The sequence below is a fragment of the Somniosus microcephalus genome, chromosome 34 (genome assembly GCF_052327205.1).
Source record: "Somniosus microcephalus isolate GS21.2 chromosome 34, FLI_Smic_1.0, whole genome shotgun sequence".
Taxonomy (NCBI): Eukaryota; Metazoa; Chordata; class Chondrichthyes; order Squaliformes; family Somniosidae; genus Somniosus; species Somniosus microcephalus.
The window spans coordinates 16,062,695-16,083,722 of record NC_141020.1 but is presented as its reverse complement, the minus strand read 5'-3'; the positions used below and the strand labels follow the sequence as shown (position 1 = coordinate 16,083,722).

The window sequence follows — 21,028 nt, the reverse complement described above, 5'->3', positions numbered from 1 at the left end:
CCGCCTCACTGCACAGCGCCGCCTGTTGGCCATACTGCCTCACTGCACCGCTTGTCGGCCATACCGCCTCACTGCACCCCGGCACAGGGCCGCCTGGCGGTCCTACCGCCCCACTGCACCCCGGCACAGCGCCACCTGTCGGTCCTACCGCCCCACTGCACCCGAGCACAGCACCGCCTGTCGGCCCTACCGCCCCACTGCACCCGAGCACAGCGCCGCCTGTCGGTCCTACCGCCTCACTGCACCCCGCCGCCTGTCGGTCCTACCGCCCCACTGCACAGCGCCGCCTGTCTGTCCTACCGCCTCACTGCACCCTGGCACAGCGCTGCCTGTCAGCCATACTGCCTCACTGCACCCATTCACAGCGCCGCCTGTCGGTCCTACCGCCCCACTGCACAGCACCGCCTGTCGGCCATACCGCCTCACTGCACCCCGGCACAGCACCGCTTGTTGGTCCTACCGCCTCACTGCACCCCGGCACAGCGCCGCCGGTCGGTCCTACCGCCCCATTGCACAGCGCCGCCTGTCGGCCCTACCGCCCCACTGCACAGCACCGCCTGTCGGCCATACCGCCTCACTGCACTCCGGCACAGCACCACCCGTCGGTCCTACCGCCCCATTGCACAGCGCCGCCTGTCTGTCCTACCGCCCCATTGCACCCTGGCACAGCGCCGCCTGTCGGTCCTACTGCCCCATTGCACAGCGCCGCCTGTCGGCCATACCGCCTCACTGCACCGCGGCACAGCGCCGCCTGTCAACCATACCGCCTCACTGCACCCCGGCACAGCGCCGCCTTTCGGCCCTACCGCCCCACTGCACAGCACCGCCTGTCGGCCATACCGCCTCACTGCACTCCGGCACAGCGCCGCCTGTTGGTCCTACCGCCCCATTGCACAGTGCCGCCTGTCAGCCATACCACCTCACTGCACCCCGGCGCCTGTCAGCCATCCCACCTCACTGCACCCCAGCAGAGCCTGTCGGCTCCATAGAGGGGCTGAATGGCCTACTTCTGTTCCCATTTCACCCTCATTCCTCCCAGCACAGCATCAGCTGTCGACCTCACTGTCCCCTTTCTCCCCAGTGACACCTGCTAGCCTTAAATGCTGTGCTCTTTCCAGCACAGCACCCCTACTACCCTCATCACGCTGGTCTTATGTGCAACAGTCACCTTCCACCTCACGGGCCTGCTCTTTTAAGGTCGCTGCTGACCAAGCCTTTGCTTCCCCTCGGCGCAGCAGTCTGGTTCCACTGTGCAGACCTATTAAATTAGTCTGTTCCTCCAAGTAAAGTAGCACTACCTATAAAAGATCCAATATTATTGCTGCTTTTTCCTCTCAAGCCTCCAGCCTCGGTGGATGGTGTCTTTTCTTTCTATTTTACCCATACACTTCAATAGTCAACGCTTCTCTGCAGATCATGAATTTTTTGAGGTAACAAGGAGGGTCAATGAGGGCAGTGCATTTGATGTAGTCTATATGGATTTTAGCAAGGCTTTTGATAAGGTTCCGCATGGCAGACTGGTCACGAAAGTAAAAGCCCATGGGATCCAGGGCAAAGTGGCAAGTTGGATCCAAAATTGGCTCAGAGGCAGAAAACAAAGGGTAATGGTTGAAGGGTGTTTTTGTGACTGAAAGGACCTAGGCCTCAGTACTGGGTCCTTTGCTTTTTGTGGTATATATATCAATGATTTGGACTTGAATGGAGGAAGTATGATTAAAGAAGGTTGCAGATGATACAAAAAGTGGCCGTGTGGTTGATAATGGAGAAGAAAGCTGCAGAAAGATATCAATGAAATTCAGCCAATTAAGTAACTTTTGACGTGTCGTCACTGTTGTAATGTAGGAAACACGGCAGCCAACTTGCACAACAAATAACCAAGACCAGAATGAAATGAAAAGCTGCCATGGGGCAATGATGCTTTATTTCTCCACTATCTTTTACCTCTCATCAAGAAACACATTAGTGTACATGTGCCAAACCCTTGCAGCAGCGGAAATCTCACTAGCGCAGCCATTTGTCAAACACGTCTTGGTAATAAAATAACTGATTAGCAACAGAATTTTAAAACATGTGTGCAGGAGAAAATAATGAAGAGCGATAAGTGAACACCTTAAATGTTAAATTTCATCACTGGATTTTAAATTGTATCAGCACTATTGACCAGTAACACAAGTTAAGGCAGAAATAAAAATGTTCTTTTCATTCCAAGAAACACAAAAATCTTATGTGCACACCCTGTTTATAAAGCAACATTTCAGGGAATAAATCACTGCCCCGTCTTTTTTTTTTAAATAGAAGGACGTGGGCGTTTGGCAAAACAACTTTAAATCTCAATGAAGTGTTATAAACTCACTGGAAAAGAATATCAGAAATATTAGTAAAAATAAATCGGGCATGTTTACCATCCAACCTTTTACACAGCTGATGTGAGTGTCCTCTGCATAAATAACTGCTCAATACAGAACCAAGGCAGCAGTGATGCAAGATTTAAAGCCTTCCGTTTACAGAGATTACATACACACGTTGCTCAGAATAAATTTAAAAAGATTTAGCAACAAGCAATGTGGTGACCTGTTATCACAGGAAACAAGTGAGACACAATCTGTTAATTTTCAATGGTAATCACCAAGATACCTAGTAATATTATCTAAAGTTACTATTGTGTTTATTATTTATTATTTACTATTACTATTACTATTACTATTACTATTACTAGCTGACGGCTCAGACCTCTGCCCTGGTGAGCAGAATCGCAAAATACATAAGTGTAAAGACATGAGGCTCAGAAGGGATGAATGAAGCTTGTTCTTTCACACAAGTAACTAAATGAGTAGTGATGGGCATTATTGAGCCATGATTGTGTTTGATTCAATATGATTTTAATCTCCATGGCTTACATCAAGACCAACAACTTTTCAGTGAAATGTTTACACAGAGATCCCAACAGTGACTCAAACAGTGTCTTCGGTCAAACTAATGTACTTTGCAAATTCTGTACAGATTTACAAGTATCTAGTGTCAGCTACTAAACTGGAAATTACATTAATCTTGCAAATATAAAAGTAATGGACATCTCTTTCACCATGAGCCAAACTTTATCTGCAGAGCATGTAAACCAAATGACTGCAAAGCCCCAACCTATTCAGGAACCCCAACCACCTGAATGTGGCTGTAATAAGGAATCATTGTATTCAGGATCATGAGGACACAAGTCCACAGACAGTGCATCAATGCTTCCAAGATGTAGATGATTAGCATTCACATTTCATCATCTAGGCCATAGTCTTCCTCCGGATAATCTCCCACAGTTACAGACTGTGGCTTCACAAATGCACCATACTTGTGCTGACACTCAAAATACTTCTTCCCATTTACGCTGCGGAAGGAACAAAAAAAGCAATTATTTGACTGGAAAAGGACTCAAACCATTGCAATTCTATTGTGGCAGTTTGACATTCAAAACGCTATTTCAGCACGTGGTTCAATCACTGGCAGCATGGAAGTCCGCAGCATAGACGTTACCTGCCATCATGTTTCCCTAAAGGTTCATCATATTTCAGTCCAATCCAGTATCCTGGTTTAAACTCGGTTTGACCTGAAACAGAAAACCTAGAATGTGAGACATACTTGCACTGTTGATATCTGAGACAAAGGTGCAAACCCAGACTGAACTTGTGAATGTTTAAGATGAATATACATCAAGTGGCAATGAAATGTGCAACTGAGGTCGACGACGAGACACAGGGCTCCTGGCTGAAGCTGGCTTGCCCCAAAGAAGCCTATGGATCCTCTTTTCATGCTCAAGCCTGCTCTACTGGAACCAACAAGCTGAACAAATTGGCTAGTTTTCTTTTTTTTTAAAAAAGGAACATCTTTCAGGCAACACTTAAAAAGCCACTCAGAAGTGTGCAACATTTAAACACAAAATACACTGGCGTTAGTATCCAACCAACGCCTCTAGAGAAAAGCAGCAACATTCCCCAAGGGTAGAATACACAGGCCAGCATAGTTTTACAACTAGTGTGCTGCCTTCCTTTAGGAATTTATGTTAGTTTTCAAGTTAATTCAGGGGTTTGAGTAATTTGGGTCGATTTTCATTGTGTGCCGCCACCTAGTGGATATTTGGTACCTAGCAAGTGCAGTAAACTACTGTATAGCACAAGACCTGCAGCTCGACACATGGTCTTGCAGTTATTTTCTTGTTACGCTCCGGCCTTGGACACTATTTGTCTGTAAGTACTTGAGAATGTTATAGATGATTAGTGTACACTATATTTTGCAGAAAATGTTTAGTTTGTAACCTTTCTCTAAGCAAACCTGCACAGCTAGCCGAGAAGTGCTCGCTCTCTGTGTCTAGCTGGTTAACTTGTAGCTGTATTTTGATGCCCTATGTACAGAGCTAATTTAAAGTGAATGTAAGAGAATGCCTTTCAGTTTGCTAAATGTATATTCACAGTAAGCTGTGTTTCCACGTGTTTTGGTAAGTTACATGCCAAATGTACCATGTTGCTCAGGCTTACCTAAATTTGTGTATGCATATCAGTTATGTGCTTGTATACTAATGTGTGCTTCCATTTCTGTATTGTATTTCAGTTTCACAATAAGAATCTTTCAGTAAAGTTTACAAGAAAAGTCAAGCCTTGTGATTTTTATGGGAAGATATCAAGTTGTTAACTACCTGTCTAGCTCTGCATAGGAACGTGCTGCAAGGGCAGAAAAACCAGTATTTCTTACATTCTATACAAAAATCCTCTCTTCCCATTTAGATGCTACCTCGACTCTTGCCATTCTGTGGTAGAACATGTTGATACATAATGGTTAGCCGAAATCAAGAGAATGGAATGCAAGGGAACAAAGCTACATTTCAAGCTGGTTCCATGATTGCTTGCAGCCTGGCCAACGATGGCCTCCCCAATTTAGATGGGCCACAAATATGTTGAGTCAGTTCTGATGGAGCTAGTTTAACATTCTAGTTTTCATCTCATTCCACTGAAAGCATACAGCACCAAGGAATCGGTGAAGGGATCAGGGGGGCATCTGGCGTTCATAAAAGAAAACACAAGAAAAATAGACTTGCATTTCTATAGCGCCTTTCATGACCACTGGACGTCCCAAAACGCTTTACAGCCAAAGAAGTACAGGTAGACTATCCTTTATCCGAACTTCCGAAAACCTCAAGTTTTTTCGTTCAGCGTAAGTCGTGCGCACGACATGACCAGAGTGGCGCACGACTTACGCTCCCCCCGCCGACCCCGACCCCCCGCCAAATTTCCCAGTCTTATAAAATACCTTCTGAAATCCGAAATTTTCCGAAAACCGAAACACGGCTGGTCCCGAGGTTTTCGGATAAAGGATAGTCTACCTGTACTTTTGAAGTGTGGTCACGGTTGTAATATAGGAAACGCAGCAGTGAATTTGTGCACAGCAAGCTCCCACAAACAGCTTTTAAGTGATGTTGATTGAGGGATAAATATTGGCCGGGACACCGGGGAGAACTTCCCCCGCTCTTCTTCAAAATAGTGGCCTCGGGATCTTTTACGTCCACCTGAGAGAGCAGACGGGGAATCGGTTTAACGTCTCATCCGAAAGACGGCACCTCCGACAGTGCAGCACTCCCTCAGCACTGCACTGGGAGTGTCAGCCTGGATTTTTGTGCACAAGTCTCTCAGTTCTGACTCCGAGGTGAGGGTTCTACCAACTGAGCCACAGCTGACACTAAGATGCACCACTCTTGAGAGAGAGAGAGAGAGAGAGAGAGAGAGGGAGGAAGGTGCTTTAAACGTGGAACTACCCCTTTTTAGATCAGACAAATTCTCAGACTTCTGTTCGGAGAAGCCGAATCCACAGCTGCCCTTAATATTTCAGGCCGTTTAACAATTTGTGCTTAGCTCACACCAACCAAGGACTCAGTGTGAACAACTGTCCTGATTCAAGAGATCAGTTGCTTTCCTGGATTACTGCTAGCTTTGTACCTCCAAGTGTGTAGGTGGTAATAAATGTTTCCCAATACAAGGCAGATTGTTCTTAAACTCCAGTGTTTACTATACCAGCTTTCTTCAAACTTTACCACCACCGATTCCACCGCCTAGTCACAACCAACTTACCAACATACATTACTGTGCCTCGTCTGGTTGGCTGCCCTGATATTAGAACCTCACACCTTGCACCAACTAGGATGGCATCTGCCAAGATCTTTTCCTCTTGCTCCCTCTGCACGAGCTCGGACACCTCCTTTGCTTTCTTCTCCTCGTTATACAAGCCCAATTTACCACGTTTCATGAATAAACGCGCCGACTCTAAAATAGAAACCAGTTCATTGTTCTGTTACAAACAGCTAGAAGCACTTTCAGCTGGGAGATGTATAGTTCAATGTCTTAGTGCAAAAGTTAAATGAACAAAGGGATCCTGGGGGCGGGGGGGCGGGGAGAAAAAATGGAAACTATTCCCTGACCAGGGTCACACACTTAACTTCATCCGTCAGCTCTCAGCAATGCCAGCTCAGTATTCGAATGAAGCAAAAGGCACCAATGGGGCAAGAGACAGGCAATTATCCCAGTCTCTATATAATAGTATAGGCCCCTACTGGGCCTATACTCTCTGGAGTTTAGAAGAATGAGAGGTAATCTCATTGAAACATATAAGGTTCTGAGGGGCGATTAACAGAGTAGATGCTGAGAGGCTGTTTCCCCCTGGCTGGAGAGTCTCGAACTAGGAGGCATAGTCTCAGGATAAGAGGTTGGCCATTTAAGACTGAGGTGAGGAGGAGTTTCTTCACTCAGAGGGTTGTGAATCTTTGCAATTCTCTGCCCCAGAGGGCTGCGGATGCTCAGTCTTTTGAACAAAGGGATCCTGGGGGAATATATTCAAGGCTGAGATCAATAGATTTGTGGACTCTAGGGGAATCAAGGGATATGGAGATCGGGCAAGAAAGTAGAGTGGAGGTACAAGATCAGCCATGATCTTATTGAATGGCGGAGCAGGCTCGAGGGGCCGTCTCCTAATTCTTACATTCTTATGTTCATCCTGTTTCAAACTACAAAATTGTGTTTTGTATTTCTTCCTTTAAACAGGTGTCAATGGGGAGAGTTTTTTTCTGAACTATGTTAAAAATGGAAACCAGAAGGTGGTAACAAGGTCAAATTGTGAGGGAAAGCAGGTCAGACGGTTTGACCCAATAGTTAAATCAGATATGGGAAAACAGTATGATGGTGTTGCATTTTGTCTGCATTCCTATTTACTCAGTAGATACTACTAATCAACATAGAATGCTGCCATCTCACCACTGTGCCAGTTTGGACAAAGACATTTAACTAGGCTGGTGCCCATTCTCTCAACACCCCATTTCATGCTGCTGCTACACAAAATGGGAGATTAATAGAGGCTCCATGAGGATCAGTTCTCACAAAGCTCATCATCACTGATTCATTCACAAAGTTACTGAAGAGAACTTCAAGCTTCAGAACGTTTGTATTGGACCCGTTGGTGCCAAGTTCAGTGAAATATGCTATCAAAATTAATTATTATAAGTAAAAATTAAGCTCCACGAGTAGCTTTTAGCCTGAGCCAAACATTTTCCATCAGAGGGATGTTTTCGCTACCTCGGAGATCTGGGGGATAGAGTGGACAGGCCATGTTTCTGGTGGTATAAGGGTTCACTGTTCCACACTATCCAAGCTGTCACTTCCAAGATTAGTGTCACCTCACAGAAAATATGGATTGCTCGAAGGAATCGGCCTCTTGCACCAACCAATGTTTCCATTAATTTTTTTTTGGTGCGCGGCCCCTTTAAGGGGTTGCATGGCCCATTCTAAATTCCGCTCATGTGCGGTTTTTCGCATTGAAAAGCCCGAGAGCTGGATGCACGGGATGTCCAGGGAGCTACACAGCCACGCAGCTTAAAGGGAACATTGGTGCCAACTACAAAGCAAGTACAGGAAACTCTCGATTTACCGGCACCTAAATAATCGGAAATCTCAACTGGCAAAATTCAGGAGTAGGTTCAGGTAAGTTTTACTTCATATTAGTGGCCGTTCCTGGAGCTGTGGCTGTGTAATCGGGGTTCCTGCACTTGTTGCTAAGCAACAGGGACGCTTGGGGGGTTCCTGCAGCTGTTGCTAAGCAACAGGGAAGCCTGGATTTGTTGCTGTGTACGGAGCTCTTGTACCTTTCAACTATACCTCTCTGTAATCCGGACTTTTTGATAAACCGGCACCACGCTGGTCCCGGATAAAAAAGAGTTTCCTGTATTAGGAAGAAGCCTGAATTGTAACGAGCTTCTATAACATACCCTAGTCAGTACACAGATACGTAGGATTAGGATTTGGTTTACTCTCATGATTAAGGTTTTTGCTTTCTTTTTACTTATAAATGGCTTGTGGATTTGTACTGTAGCTAGAAATAGTGAAATGGTTAAAGTTGCTCATAGCCAGGGTGCTTTAGGATTTGATGTGTCAGGGTACAATTTAGCTGCCTGCGCGGTTTAGCTTCTGCTGCAAGTGCAGGATGTGAGATTTGTGTCTGTTTGACTAAACATTGTCAATACACTGTGAAACGAGATGGGCCCAGGATAGCCACAGGAAATGAGACAATGGGCCAGGATGGTGGACAGGTCGGCATCTGATGTTTTGTAGGAACGACCTCATTTCTGGGGGGTCTCAATAACTTACCAGGATACAATGAATCATCTAGGACAGTGTGTGTGACTAGAGGCCTATAAAGAACATTGAACTTTCCTTCACAATTTGTAGAGAGTCAGGATTGAAAGGATCGACAAAGGTTACATCTCTACCCAGAGGGGAAATGGGTAATATTGTTTATTTCTCTGCGTGGCTCATGCTTAGAGGCACTGCGTGTGTCAAAGACTTGGTCGAACAATATTTGGTAACCATATTTGGTATCATATTCAAATTCTCTTGGACTTCAGCCCTGCAATTCTCAAAGTACCCCTCAGGTGACTGCTGCCCACTTCTCAGTGCCTGGTTCAAGAGCAGTCTGGTAGCCAGTTGCTTGCCTAGCCTTCTGAGTTAACTAATGGGTCAAGCAAGAAAGAAATGTAATCAAAAATGGAGTAAGATATTCTCAGTTCATTAAAAAAAAACACAATTCTAGGCCTCTACGTGGTATAGAATGCAGACTCGACATCCCATGGTTGTAGTACAAATATGAAAGAAATTTGACAGAATTAACCAGTATATGACATTGCTCTCGTACAAATCATCTTACCTGTTCTCTTTTCATATGCTTCATTGGACATTTCATACTTTATAACTTTAGACACATCCTCAAACTCTCCTAACTTCACTCCACTTTGGTCCAATACCTACAAAAAACATTTGAAATAATCACCCCAGATAACTTTAACGGGAAGATGGCAATAACCAGTCTGCACAGTTCCAGTACAGTAAAGGCAGATTAATAGTCCGCCCCAGGGATCCAAACCAAATTTCATCAAGCACACTGCTTCAGTACTGTGCCAAAACATACTTCCCATGTAACTTCAATCTGTACTTAACAGAACCTCCCCGCCTACAACCATGTGGCACTCTGGTAATCTAGTGAAGCTTTTTAATTTATCAAATATAGGATTAACAACACTTGTAGTACTGTTACTAAATTCCTGTCTGTCAGCTCAGCAGTGATGATAGGGCCAAATGAATCCACTTCATTGTAGCGATTGCATGCCACCCCAAAGACTCCGGTAACATTTCTAAAATGGAGGGACACTTAGTTCATTGGATTCAATCTTTTAGATTCCGGGAAGTGAAATTCCTCAATGAAAATGAAACAAACAAAGAGGCAATCTTCAATTTTTTGATTCTTTAACAAAAATCCCATTATCAGAAATCCCATGTTTCAGAGCACATTCTGGCATTTTTGTTGTGGGACATTATTTGTAGAGAAAAATATTATTCAATTTTCTACTAAGAGGAATTTTGGGCCCGTAGTTTGGTTATGTACACACGTTACTAGCCGGTTCTTCATATTTTTGTATTTCCAGCTTTTTACTAAACATTGGTGAAAAGGATTTGGAAAAGCATCTGTTTTTGTACAAAAGTAGCTGTGACAATTAAAGAGTAGGGAGCAAGAGAGCGAGAGTGGTGTAAAGAGATAGTTCGATCTAAGCGGCAATTCGACAGGGAGACAAGTTGGGCTGATTTCAAACTGGGTCCGATCGGTAAGTGGCAATAATGGGAGATTTCAACCTGGATATAGATCGAAAGAGAAACAGCAAGGCAAGTAGGAAAGGGAATAGATTTACTGAATGCACTCAGGATCATTTCTTAAAGCAACATGTCCTCAATTCAAAAAGGATCTGGTAACACTCTAGTTATGAGCAATAAAAGACTTGCATTTATATCGCACCTTTCACGACCACCGGATGTCCCGAAGTGCTTGACAGCCAATGAAATACTTTTGAAGTGTAGTCACTGTTGTAATGTAGGAAACGCGGCAGCTCCCACAAACAGCGATGTGATGATGGCCAGATCATCTGTTTTAGTGATGTTGATTGAGGGAGAAATATTGGCCAGGACACCGGAGATAACGCCCCTGTTCTTCTTCGAAATAGTGCCATGGGATCTTTTGAACGAACAGATGGGGGCCTCGGTTTAATGTCTCATCCGAAAGACGGCACCTCTGACAGTGCAGCACTCCCTCAGCACTGCACTGGAGTGTCAGCCTAGACCTTTGTGCTCAAGTCTCTGGAGTGGGACTTGAACCCACAACCTTCTGACTCAGGCGAGAGTGGTACCCACTGAGGGACGGCATGGAATAGTTAGCAATCTGGTATAAAAGGGAGTACCTTGGAATGGTGACTATAACACAATAATTATCAGTCTTGAAGGCGAGGAAGGAGCATCACGAACCAAAGTTTTGGATTTTAGAAAAAAGTCTAAATTTGAAAAGAGGGTGGAATTGACTGGAATAGGATGAGAAATTAGGTGGTCAATTTACAGACTAACAGTGGAATCTATTCAACTAGGCTCAATAATCGGTCACTGAAATGGAATAAGGGTACTTCTGGGATGATGCAGTCATTAGAAACAGGCAACAAAAGGAAAAGGCTTATGCAAGAGTGAAGACAAGTGGCAAAAATGAGGCCTGGCAGGATGATGGAAGGAACAAACTTGAATTTCATGCAGTGTCTTAAGTTGCTCGGAATATTCTAAAATGCCCGGCGGAGAATTAATTAAAGTGTTGCAAATATTATACCGGCAGCAGTAATTTTGTGCACAGCAAGCTCCCACAAAAGGCAGTGACAGGTGAACAGCAGAGTTGTTTTTGGTAGTGATGGCAAGCACAACAGGACAGCTTCAAATAGCACCATGGATCTGAACAACAACTTATATTTATATGGCACCTTTAATGTAATAAAACATCCCAAGGCGCTTCACAGGAGTGTTAACAAAGAAAATTGACAGCCATATCAGGAGATGTTAGGGCAGATGACCAAAAGCTTGGTCGAAGAGGTAGGTTTTAAAGGAGGAGAGAGGTGGAGAGGTGTAGGGAAGGAATTCCAACGCTTAGGACCTTGGCACCAGAAACATAGAAGATAGGAGCAGGAGTAGGCCATTCGGCCCCTCGAGCCTGCTCCGCCATTCAATGAGATCATGGCTGATCATCCAAACTCAGTACCCTGTCCCTGCCTTCTCCCCATACCCCTTTAGCCTTAAGAAATATAGAATTAGCCTTAAGAAATATAGAAGGCACAGCCGCCAATGGTGGAGCATTTAAAATCAGGAATGTTCAAAAGGCTAGAATAGGCATATAACGGACAGACATCGGTCTTTGGTTTAACATCAGATCCAAAAGGATGGCAGCCGGTACAATTATGGAGCATTGCTGTCATTCTGCATTAAGTGCCGGCCTGGGTTGTGCGGTCAAGTGCCGGAATTAGAGAAAGCAAGAAAGAGACCAAGATGATCATTTGGGCAATAAGGAGGACTGGAAAAAAACAACTTGATGGTATCGCAGCAATAGAAAAACAAATATTTAAAAGTGGAAGATTAAAAAAAGGAGCGCCGTTGAAATTTATAATCTTTACCCGAACCAAATAAATTCTAGTTGCAACCTAAACAGTTGGGAGGTTGACATTCAACGAGCTTTATTGAAAGCAGTTCTAGAACTGTGATACTCACATGTATCCGGCAGTTGTTATCAACAGGATAGGATCCAAGCAGTGCATCATCCTGGCTCAGCAGGCCAATGAACTGGTCATCAGTGCCGAATAGCTGCAGCTCCATGCAGGAGGCAGACGAGCCCACAATCAGTTCCAGTTTGCACTATGATAAAAATGAACAGCAAGGTTTTAAAAAAAAAAAAGGCGCATCACAACATACCTAGGATTGAAACAGACGCTGGATACTGGGTTTGCACAACTTCGTCTCGTTTCAAAATCAGTACAATTTTTCTTTGCATAGCATTAAAAAAATGCTATGCTTCCTCACATCAGTGCGGCCAACTGCCTCGACAAAACAATTTCTAACTACTCACTTCATTGTATCCTTCTAACAGCTTTCTGCTTTAACAAGAACATAAGAATTAGGAGCTGGAGTCGGCCATACGGCCCCTCGAGCCTGCTCCGCCATTCAATAAGATCAGGGCTGATCTTCGACCTCAACTCCACTTTCCCGCCCGATCTCCATATCCCTGGATTCCCCTAGAGTCCAAAAATCTATCGATCTCGGCCTTGATTATACTCAGCGACTCAGGATCCAAAGCATTCCAAAGATTCACAACCCTCCGAGTGAAGAAATTCCTCCTCATCTCAGTCGTAAAATACCAACCCCTTATCCTGAGACTATGCCCCCTAGTTCTAGACACTCCAGCCAGGGGGAAACAGCCTCTCGGCATCTACCCTGTCAATCCCCCTCAGAATCTTGCATGCTTCAATGAGATCACCTCTCATTCTTCTAAACTCCAGAGAGTATCGGCCCAATCTACACAATCTCTCCTCATAGGACAGCCCTCTCATCCCAGGAATCAATCCAGTGAACCTTCGTTGCACCGCCTCCAAGGCAAGTATGTCCTTTTTCCGATAAGGAGACCAAAACTATGCACGGTACTCCAGGTGTGGTTTCACCAAAGCCCTGTACAATTGTAGTGAGACCTCCTTACTGTTGTACTCCAACCCCCTTGCAATAAAGGCCAACATGCCATCCTTCCCCCTCCCCCTGGCCTCTTACCCTCTCTAGATCTTTTCATCGCTAACTGCCGCCGTGACATCGGCCATCTCCATTTCTCTGCCCTCCTCACTCACTCCAACCTACCTCCCTCTGAACTTGCAGCACTCCATTCTCTTAGATCCAACCCTGACATTGTCATTAAACCCGCTGACAAGGGCGGTGCTGTTGTTGTATGGCGAACTGACTTCTACCTAGAGAAAGCTGAACGTCAACTCTCCGACACCTCCTCCTACCTCCACCTGGACCATGACCCCACTACCGAACATCAAACCACCGTTTCCAAGACTGTCACTGGAGATTTTCCCCCGCGGCCACCAACCTCAGTTCCCCAACCCCGCACAGCCCGCTTCTACCTCCTTCCCAAGATCCACAAACAGGACTGCCCTGGTAGACCCATCGTTTCAGCCTGTTCTTGCCCCACGGAACTTATCTCTTCCTATCTCGACTATTTTTTCTCCCCTTGTCCAGTCTCTTCCCACCTATATGCGCGACTCTTCGGATGCCCTCCGCCACTTTAACAGTTTCCAGTTTCCTGGCCCCAACCGTCTCCTTTTCACCATGGACGTACAATCCCTCTACACCTCCATCCCCCACCAGGATGGCCTGAGGGCGCTCCGCTTCTTCCTTGAACAGAGGCCCAACCAGTCCCCATCCACCACCACCCTCCTTCGCCTGGCTGAACTTGTTCTCACATTGAACAACTTCTCCTTTAACTCCACTCATTTCCTCCAAATCAAAGGTGTTGTTATGGGTACCCGCATGGGTCCTAGCTATGCCTGCTTTTTCGTGGGATATGTGGAACAATCTTTGTTCCAGTCCTACTCGGGTCCGCCCCCTCACCTCTTTTTCCAATACATTGATGACTGTATTGGTGCCGTTTCCTGCTCTCGCCCCGAACTAGACAATTTCCACCCTTCCCTCACATGGTCCATCTCTGACCCTGCCCTTCCTCGACTTCTCCGTCTCCATCTCCATCTCTGGGGATAGGTTATCGACCAATATTCACTACAAGCCCACTGATTCCCACAGCTACCTGGACTACACTTCCTCCCACCCCGCCTCCTGTAAGGACTCTTCCATTCTCCCAGTTTCTCCGTCTCCGCCGTATCTGCTCCGACGCCACCTTCCACACCAGTGCTTCCGACATGTCTTCCTTTTTCCGCAACCGAGGATTCCCCTCTACTGTGGTTGACATGGCCCTTGACCGTGTCCGTTCTATCTCCCGCACTTCTGCCCTCACCCCTGCCCCTCCCGGAACCACGATAGGGTTCCCCTTGTCCTCACCTTTCACCCCACCAGCCTCCACACCCAACGGATCATTCTCCGCCATTTCCGCTACCTCCAAAGTGATCCCACCACCAAACGCATCTTCCCCTCCCCTTTCAGCATTCCGTAGGGCCCGCTCCCTCCGAGACACCCTAGTCCACTCCTCTATCACCCCCAACAGCCCTTCCCCTTCGCTTGGCACCTTCCCGTGCAAGCGCAGGAGATGTAACACCTGCCCCTATACCTCCCCCCTTCCCACTGTCTCGGGCCCCAAACACCCCTTCCAGGTAAAACAGCGATTTACTTGTACTTCTTGCAATTTAGTATACTGTATTCGCTGCTCACGATGCGGTCTCCTCTACATTGGGGAGACCAGACGCAGATTGGGTGACCGCTTTGCGGATCACCTCCGTTCAGTCCGTAAGGGTGACCCCGAGCTTCCGGTCGCCTGTCATTTTAATTCACCGCTCCATTCCCACTCGGACTCACCGTCCTTGGCCTCTTGCATTGTTCCATGGAAGCGCAACGTAAACTCGAGGAACAGCACCTCATCTTCCGATTAGGCACTTTGCAGCCTTCCGGACTCAATATCGAGTTCAACAATTTCCGATCATAACCTCGGCCCCTAATACATTTTTACTTATATTTTTTTCCCACCCCTTTGTTTTGGATCTTCCCTTCCCCCCCCACCCCTTCCTTTTTTTTCCTCTCCCACACGACAGCTGTCTCCCATTCTGCCAGTACACTTCACACCTAATCTTGCCGTCTTTTGTCTCCACTGTCCTATTACCATCTCGTCTGGTTTTGAATACCTCTTAATGTCTCTTTACTTCTTTTGTTCTATTGCAGCCCTGCCTTCGATCGATTTCATTTCCTTTCCAGTTTGAAAAAGGGTTAGACCCGAAACGTCGACTCTAATTTCTCTCCACGGATGTTGCCTGGCCTGCTGAGTTTTTCCAGCATTTTCTGTTGTTATGCCATCCTTCCTAATTGCTTGCTGTAGCTGCATGTTAACTTTGTTTCTTGTACACCATTTAAAAAATATTCTGTGTTTCTATTCTTCCTACCAAAGTGAATAACCTCACATTTCCCCACATTATACTCCATCCGCCACCTTATTGCCCACTCACTGAACCTGTCTATATCCCTTTGCAGGCTCTTTGTGTCCTCTTCACGGCCTTTAAAAAAAACATGACTGTCTGTGCAGCATCCCATTTCAACAGCCAGCCTGTGTCTCAGTCTGTCTTCTCCTCTTCATTTCACAGCCCGAAGTAAAAAAAAAAAAGAGATCGAGGACTTTCCAAAACAACAGGTGTGAGATGTTTCACGATTGCCAAGACAGGCTCGCAAATTGTTTACAGATTCTGGGGCAACAAAGCTAGCAAATTAGCATCTTAACCAGCTATCTTGTCAAAGATTTTTTTGCAAAAAAAGGTGAAAATACTCATTCCAAATCTTTTGGGGAAATAAGAGTCAAAAAGTGCAAACACACAACACCCTCATCAGGAGTATCATCAGTGCACACTGTTCTATTCCCAAACCTGGGTAACTGGTGCATCAATTGCAAAGCTGGGACCCCAACACTGATCCCTGTGAGACAGCACTAATCCTACATCGTGGTATATTTAGCACCCAATCGCTCTAGCTAGACAGGTTTCTAATTACTTGTAGGTTACGGCACTTCAAGTGCGTATCCAAGTACTTTTTAAATGTGATGAGGGTTCCTGCCGCTCCCACCCTTTCAGGCAGAGAGTTCCAGACCCCCACCACCCTCGGTGAGAAGTGTTCTCCTCAACTCCCCTCTAATCCTGCGACCAATTACTTTAAATCTATGCCCCCGTGTTAGTGACCTGTTAAGGGAAATAGGTCCTTCCTATCCAGGCCCCTCAATTTTATACACCTCAATTAAATCTCACCTCAGCCTCCACTATTCCAAAGAAAACAACCCCAGCCGATCCAATCTTACCTCATAGCTCAAATTCTCCAGTCCTGGCAACATCTCGTAAATCTCCTCTGTACTCTCTCCAGTGCAATCACATCTTTCCTGTAATGTGGTGACCAGAACTGTACACGGTACTCTAGCTGTGGCCTAACTAGTGTTTTATACAGTTCAAGCATAACCTCCCTGCTCTTATATTCTATGCCTCGGCTAATAAAGGAAAGTATCCCAAATGCCTTCTTAACCACATTATCTACCTGTCCTGCTACATTCAGGGGTCTCTGGACATGCACTCCAAGGTCCCTCTTTCCTCTACACTTCTCCGTGTCCTACCATTTATTGTGTATTCCCTTGCCTTGTTAGCCCTCTCCAAATGCATGACCTTGCACTTCACCGTATTGACACGACCTCCCCTTAACAAATCTATGCTGACTGTCCTCGAGTAATCCGTGCCGCTCTAAATGACAATTTATACTGTCTGTCTGAATTTTTTCCAATAATTTGCCCACCACCGAGATTAGGCTGAAAGACCGAGTAATTACAGGCCAATCTCTTACTCCCTTTTTTAAAAACGGTACAATGTTAGCAGTCCGCTGGCACCACGCCTGTAGCCAGAGAGGATTGGAAAATGATGGTCAGAGCCTTCGCTATTTCCTCCCTTGCTTCTCTCAAGAGCCTGCAAAACTAGGGAACAGTAGCATTGCGGTTATGATACTGGGCTAATAATCTGGAGACGAGAGTTCAAATCCCACCACGATGGGCCGAAATGGCCTCTATCTGCACTGTGGGGTTTCTGTGATTGTGACAGCTGAGGAATTTAAATTCAGTTAATTAAATAAATGTGGAATAAAAAGCTAGTATTAAACACACACACACACACCTCCCCCTGCACAGCAGTGCCCAGAAGGGTACACAGTATTCAAGGCTAGTCAGATAAACTTGAAATGTGTCCCAAGGTACGGGTTGAGGTAGGGTAGATGGATCTTAAATCTGCACATAAACTGGGCATATCTAATGCTGACACCATTTACTCCAAGTGGAAAAATGCCCTATTTCATAGAGTTACCGTCATCTTGATGGATGCAAAACTATATTTTTTAACTGAAATGCCAGCTATCCAGTCTTTAACTGTAATAAAAGAACATGACAGAATAAATTACAGAAAGCAAAAAGCTGCATATAGGCACTTATGACCATGTCTGAGTCAGAAGGTTGTGGGCTCAAGTCCCACTCCAGGGACTTGAGCACAAAAATCTAGGCTTACACCCCAGTGCAGTACTGAGGAAGTGCTGCACTGTCATAGGTGCCGTCTATCGGAGGAGACATTAAACCAAAGCCCCGTCTACTCTCCCAGGTGGATGTAAATGACCCCGGCACAGTTCCAAGAAGAGCAGGGGAGTTCTCCCTGGTGTCCCGGCCAATATTTATCGGTCAACAACAACTTATATTTACATAGCACCTTTAATGTAGTAAAACGCCCCAAGGCGCTGCAAAGGAGTATTGCAAGACAAAAAATTTGACACTGAGCCACATAATTAGGGCAGGTGACCAAAAGTTTGGTCAAAGAGGCGAGGCGGAGAGGTTTAGGCAGGGAATTCATCATCACAAAACATGATCTGGTCATCATCAAATGGTGTTTGAGAGCTTGCGGTGCGCAAATTGGCTGCCGCGTTTCCTAAGTTACTACACGTCAAAAAAAGTACTTCATTAGCTGTAAAGTGTGTTGGGAGGTCCCGAGATCGTGAAAGGCGCTATATAAATGCAAGGCTTTCTTTATTAAAGGTTCTACAGCACTTACTGGCTCTGGCTGGTGACTGGCTACTTCCTCAGCAGCTTCCACCGCACCACTAGCTGGACAGCTCACTCCAGTTAATCGGCTGGGGCACCCAGGACCCCGCACAAGCCGCCAAACTGAGCCCATGCCCACCCCGGACTCCGCCCACCCTGGCCCCGCCCACATTTCAGCCCCTCCCACCCTCAACCAACCCACCCTGAGCCCACCCATGATTCAGCCCACTGCCACCCTGACTGCACCCACACCCACCCATGATTCAGCCCACTGCCACCCTGACTGCACCCACACCCACCCATGATTCAGCCCACTGCCACCCTGACACCGCCCAAGCCCACCGGCCCCACCCAGCCTGACTCCGCCCCCCGGTGGGGCCCCGGGTTGTCCAGCGCCTGGGGTTTTGTTTTATTTCGACGACGCCCTCCCCTCCCTCCCGCCCCGGTCCTCACTTTCAGCTCGGCCACGGTGATGCCGCGGTTGAATCGTTTCTCCGCGACGAACGACGTCAACGAGCTGGTGATCCGCACGTTGGCCACCGCCGGCGACACCACCCGGTAGGAGTCCGCCTCCATCCGCGCTCTGTCTGTGAGACCCGGGCACCGTGCGGGATCCGGCTCTCGGCTGGGCTGGGCTAGGCTCCGGTGGAGGTGCGGTCGGGGCTGGGCTCGGCTCGGCTCGCGGTGGAGGTGTGGTCGGGGCTGCCGGCCGCTCTCGGTCTGATTTGAATCTTTGGGCCGTTGTTCTCGCGCAGCCCGGATTCCAGAATCTTCTAGCGCTGCCCCCGGAGACGATGCTGGTTATCGGCAGGACACGCCCACTTCTCATCGTCCAATCAAGGGAAGTAGGGGGAGAAATGGGGGCGGGCGGGGAATCAGAAGGGGGGGAGGGGTGAATCAGAAGGGGGGGGGAGGGGTGAATCAGAAGGGGGGGGGAGGGGTGAATCAGAAGGGGGGGGAGGGGTGAATCAGAAGGGGGGGGGAGGGGTGAATCAGAAGGGGGGGGGAGGGGTGAATCAGAAGGGGGGGGGAGGGGTGAATCAGAAGGGGGGGGAGGGGTGAATCAGAAGGGGGGGGAGGGGTGAATCAGAAGGGGGGGAGGGGTGAATCAGAAGGGGGGAGGGGTGAATCAGAAGGGGGGGGAGGGGTGAATCAGAAGGGGGGGGAGGGGTGAATCAGAAGGGGGGGGAGGGGTGAATCAGAAGGGGGGGGAGGGGTGAATCAGAAGGGGGGGGAGGGGTGAATCAGAAGGGGGGGGGAGGGGGTGAATCAGAAGGGGGGGGAGGGGTGGAATCAGAAGGGGGGGGAGGGGTGAATCAGAAGGGGGGGAGGGGTGAATCAGAAGGGGGGGGGAGGGGTGAATCAGAAGGGGGGGGGAGGGGTGAATCAGAAGGGGGGGGAGGGGTGAATCAGAAGGGGGGGGAGGGGTGAATCAGAAGGGGGGGGAGGGGTGAATCAGAAGGGGGGGGAGGGGTGAATCAGAAGGGGGGGGGAGGGGTGAATCAGAAGGGGGGGGAGGGGTGAATCAGAAGGGGGGGAGGGGTGAATCAGAAGGGGGGGGAGGGGTGAATCAGAAGGGGGGGAGGGGTGAATCAGAAGGGGGGGGAGGGGTGAATCAGAAGGGGGGGGGAGGGGTGAATCAGAAGGGGGGGGAGGGGTGAATCAGAAGGGGGGGAGGGGTGAATCAGAAGGGGGGGGAGGGGTGAATCAGAAGGGGGGAGGGGTGAATCAGAAGGGGGGGAGGGGTGAATCAGAAGGGGGGGGAGGGGTGAATCAGAAGGGGGGGGAGGGGTGAATCAGAAGGGGGGGGAGGGGTGATCAGAAGGGGGGGGAGGGGTGAATCAGAAGGGGGGGGAGGGGTGAATCAGAAGGGGGGGAGGGGGTGAATCAGAAGGGGGGGAGGGGTGAATCAGAAGGGGGGGGAGGGGTGAATCAGAAGGGGGGGGAGGGGTGAATCAGAAGGGGGGGGGGAGGGGTGAATCAGAAGGGGGGGGAGGGGTGAATCAGAAGGGGGGGGAGGGGTGAATCAGAAGGGGGGGAGGGGTGAATCAGAAGGGGGGAGGGGTGAATCAGAAGGGGGGGGAGGGGTGAATCAGAAGGGGGGGAGGGGTGAATCAGAAGGGGGGAGGGGGTGAATCAGAAGGGGGGGAGGGTGAATCAGAAGGGGGGAGGGTGAATCAGAAGGGGGGAGGGGAATCAGAAGGGGGAGGGGAATCAGAAGGGGGGGAGGGGAATCAGAAGGGGGGGGAGGGGAATCAGAACGGGGGGGGGAGGGGAATCAGAAGGGGGGGAGGGGAATCAGAAGGGGGGGAGGGGAATCAGAAGGGGGGGGAGGGGAATCAGAAGCGGGGGGGGGAGGGGAATCAGAAGGGGGAGCGGGGAATCAGAAGGGGGGAGGGGAATCAGAAGGGGGGAGGGGAATCAGAAGGGGGGGGAGGGGAATCAGAAGGGGGGGGAGGGGAATCAGAAGGGGGGGGAGGGGGAATCAGAAGGGGGGGGAGGGTGAATCAGAAGGGGGGGAGGGGAATCAGAAGGGGGGGAGGGGAATCAGAAGGGGGGAGGGGAATCAGAAGGGGGGAGGGGAATCAGAAGGGGGGAGGGGAATCAGAAGGGGGGGCGGGGAATCAGAAGGGGGGAGGGGAATCAGAAGGGGGGAGGGGAATCAGAAGGGGGGGAGGGGAATCAGAAGGGGGGAGGGGGAATCAGAAGGGGGAGGGGAATCAGAAGGGGGAGGGGAATCAGAAGGGGGGAGGGGAATCAGAAGGGGGGAGGGGAATCAGAAGGGGGGAGGGGAATCAGAAGGGGGGGAGGGGAATCAGAAGGGGGGGAGGGAAATCAGAAGGGGGGGAGG

The 21,028-nt window shown here is 48.3% G+C and overlaps 1 protein-coding gene across 1 annotated transcript; it reads right to left on the bottom strand.

Annotated features, from left to right (window-relative positions):
• Positions 1 to 1,886: 1,886 nt before the first annotated feature.
• On the bottom strand, positions 1,887 to 18,984 carry tbcb (tubulin folding cofactor B). Its single transcript, XM_085973452.1, has 6 exons — positions 18,631 to 18,984; positions 12,138 to 12,281; positions 9,223 to 9,319; positions 6,105 to 6,296; positions 3,523 to 3,595; positions 1,887 to 3,376 (listed from the first exon to the last, which is right to left on the bottom strand). Exons 1-6 carry the CDS (start codon positions 18,751 to 18,753, stop codon positions 3,259 to 3,261), a joined length of 747 nt encoding a protein of 248 aa, XP_085829578.1. The 5' UTR covers positions 18,754 to 18,984; the 3' UTR covers positions 1,887 to 3,258.
• Between the last annotated feature and the right edge of the window lie 2,044 nt (positions 18,985 to 21,028).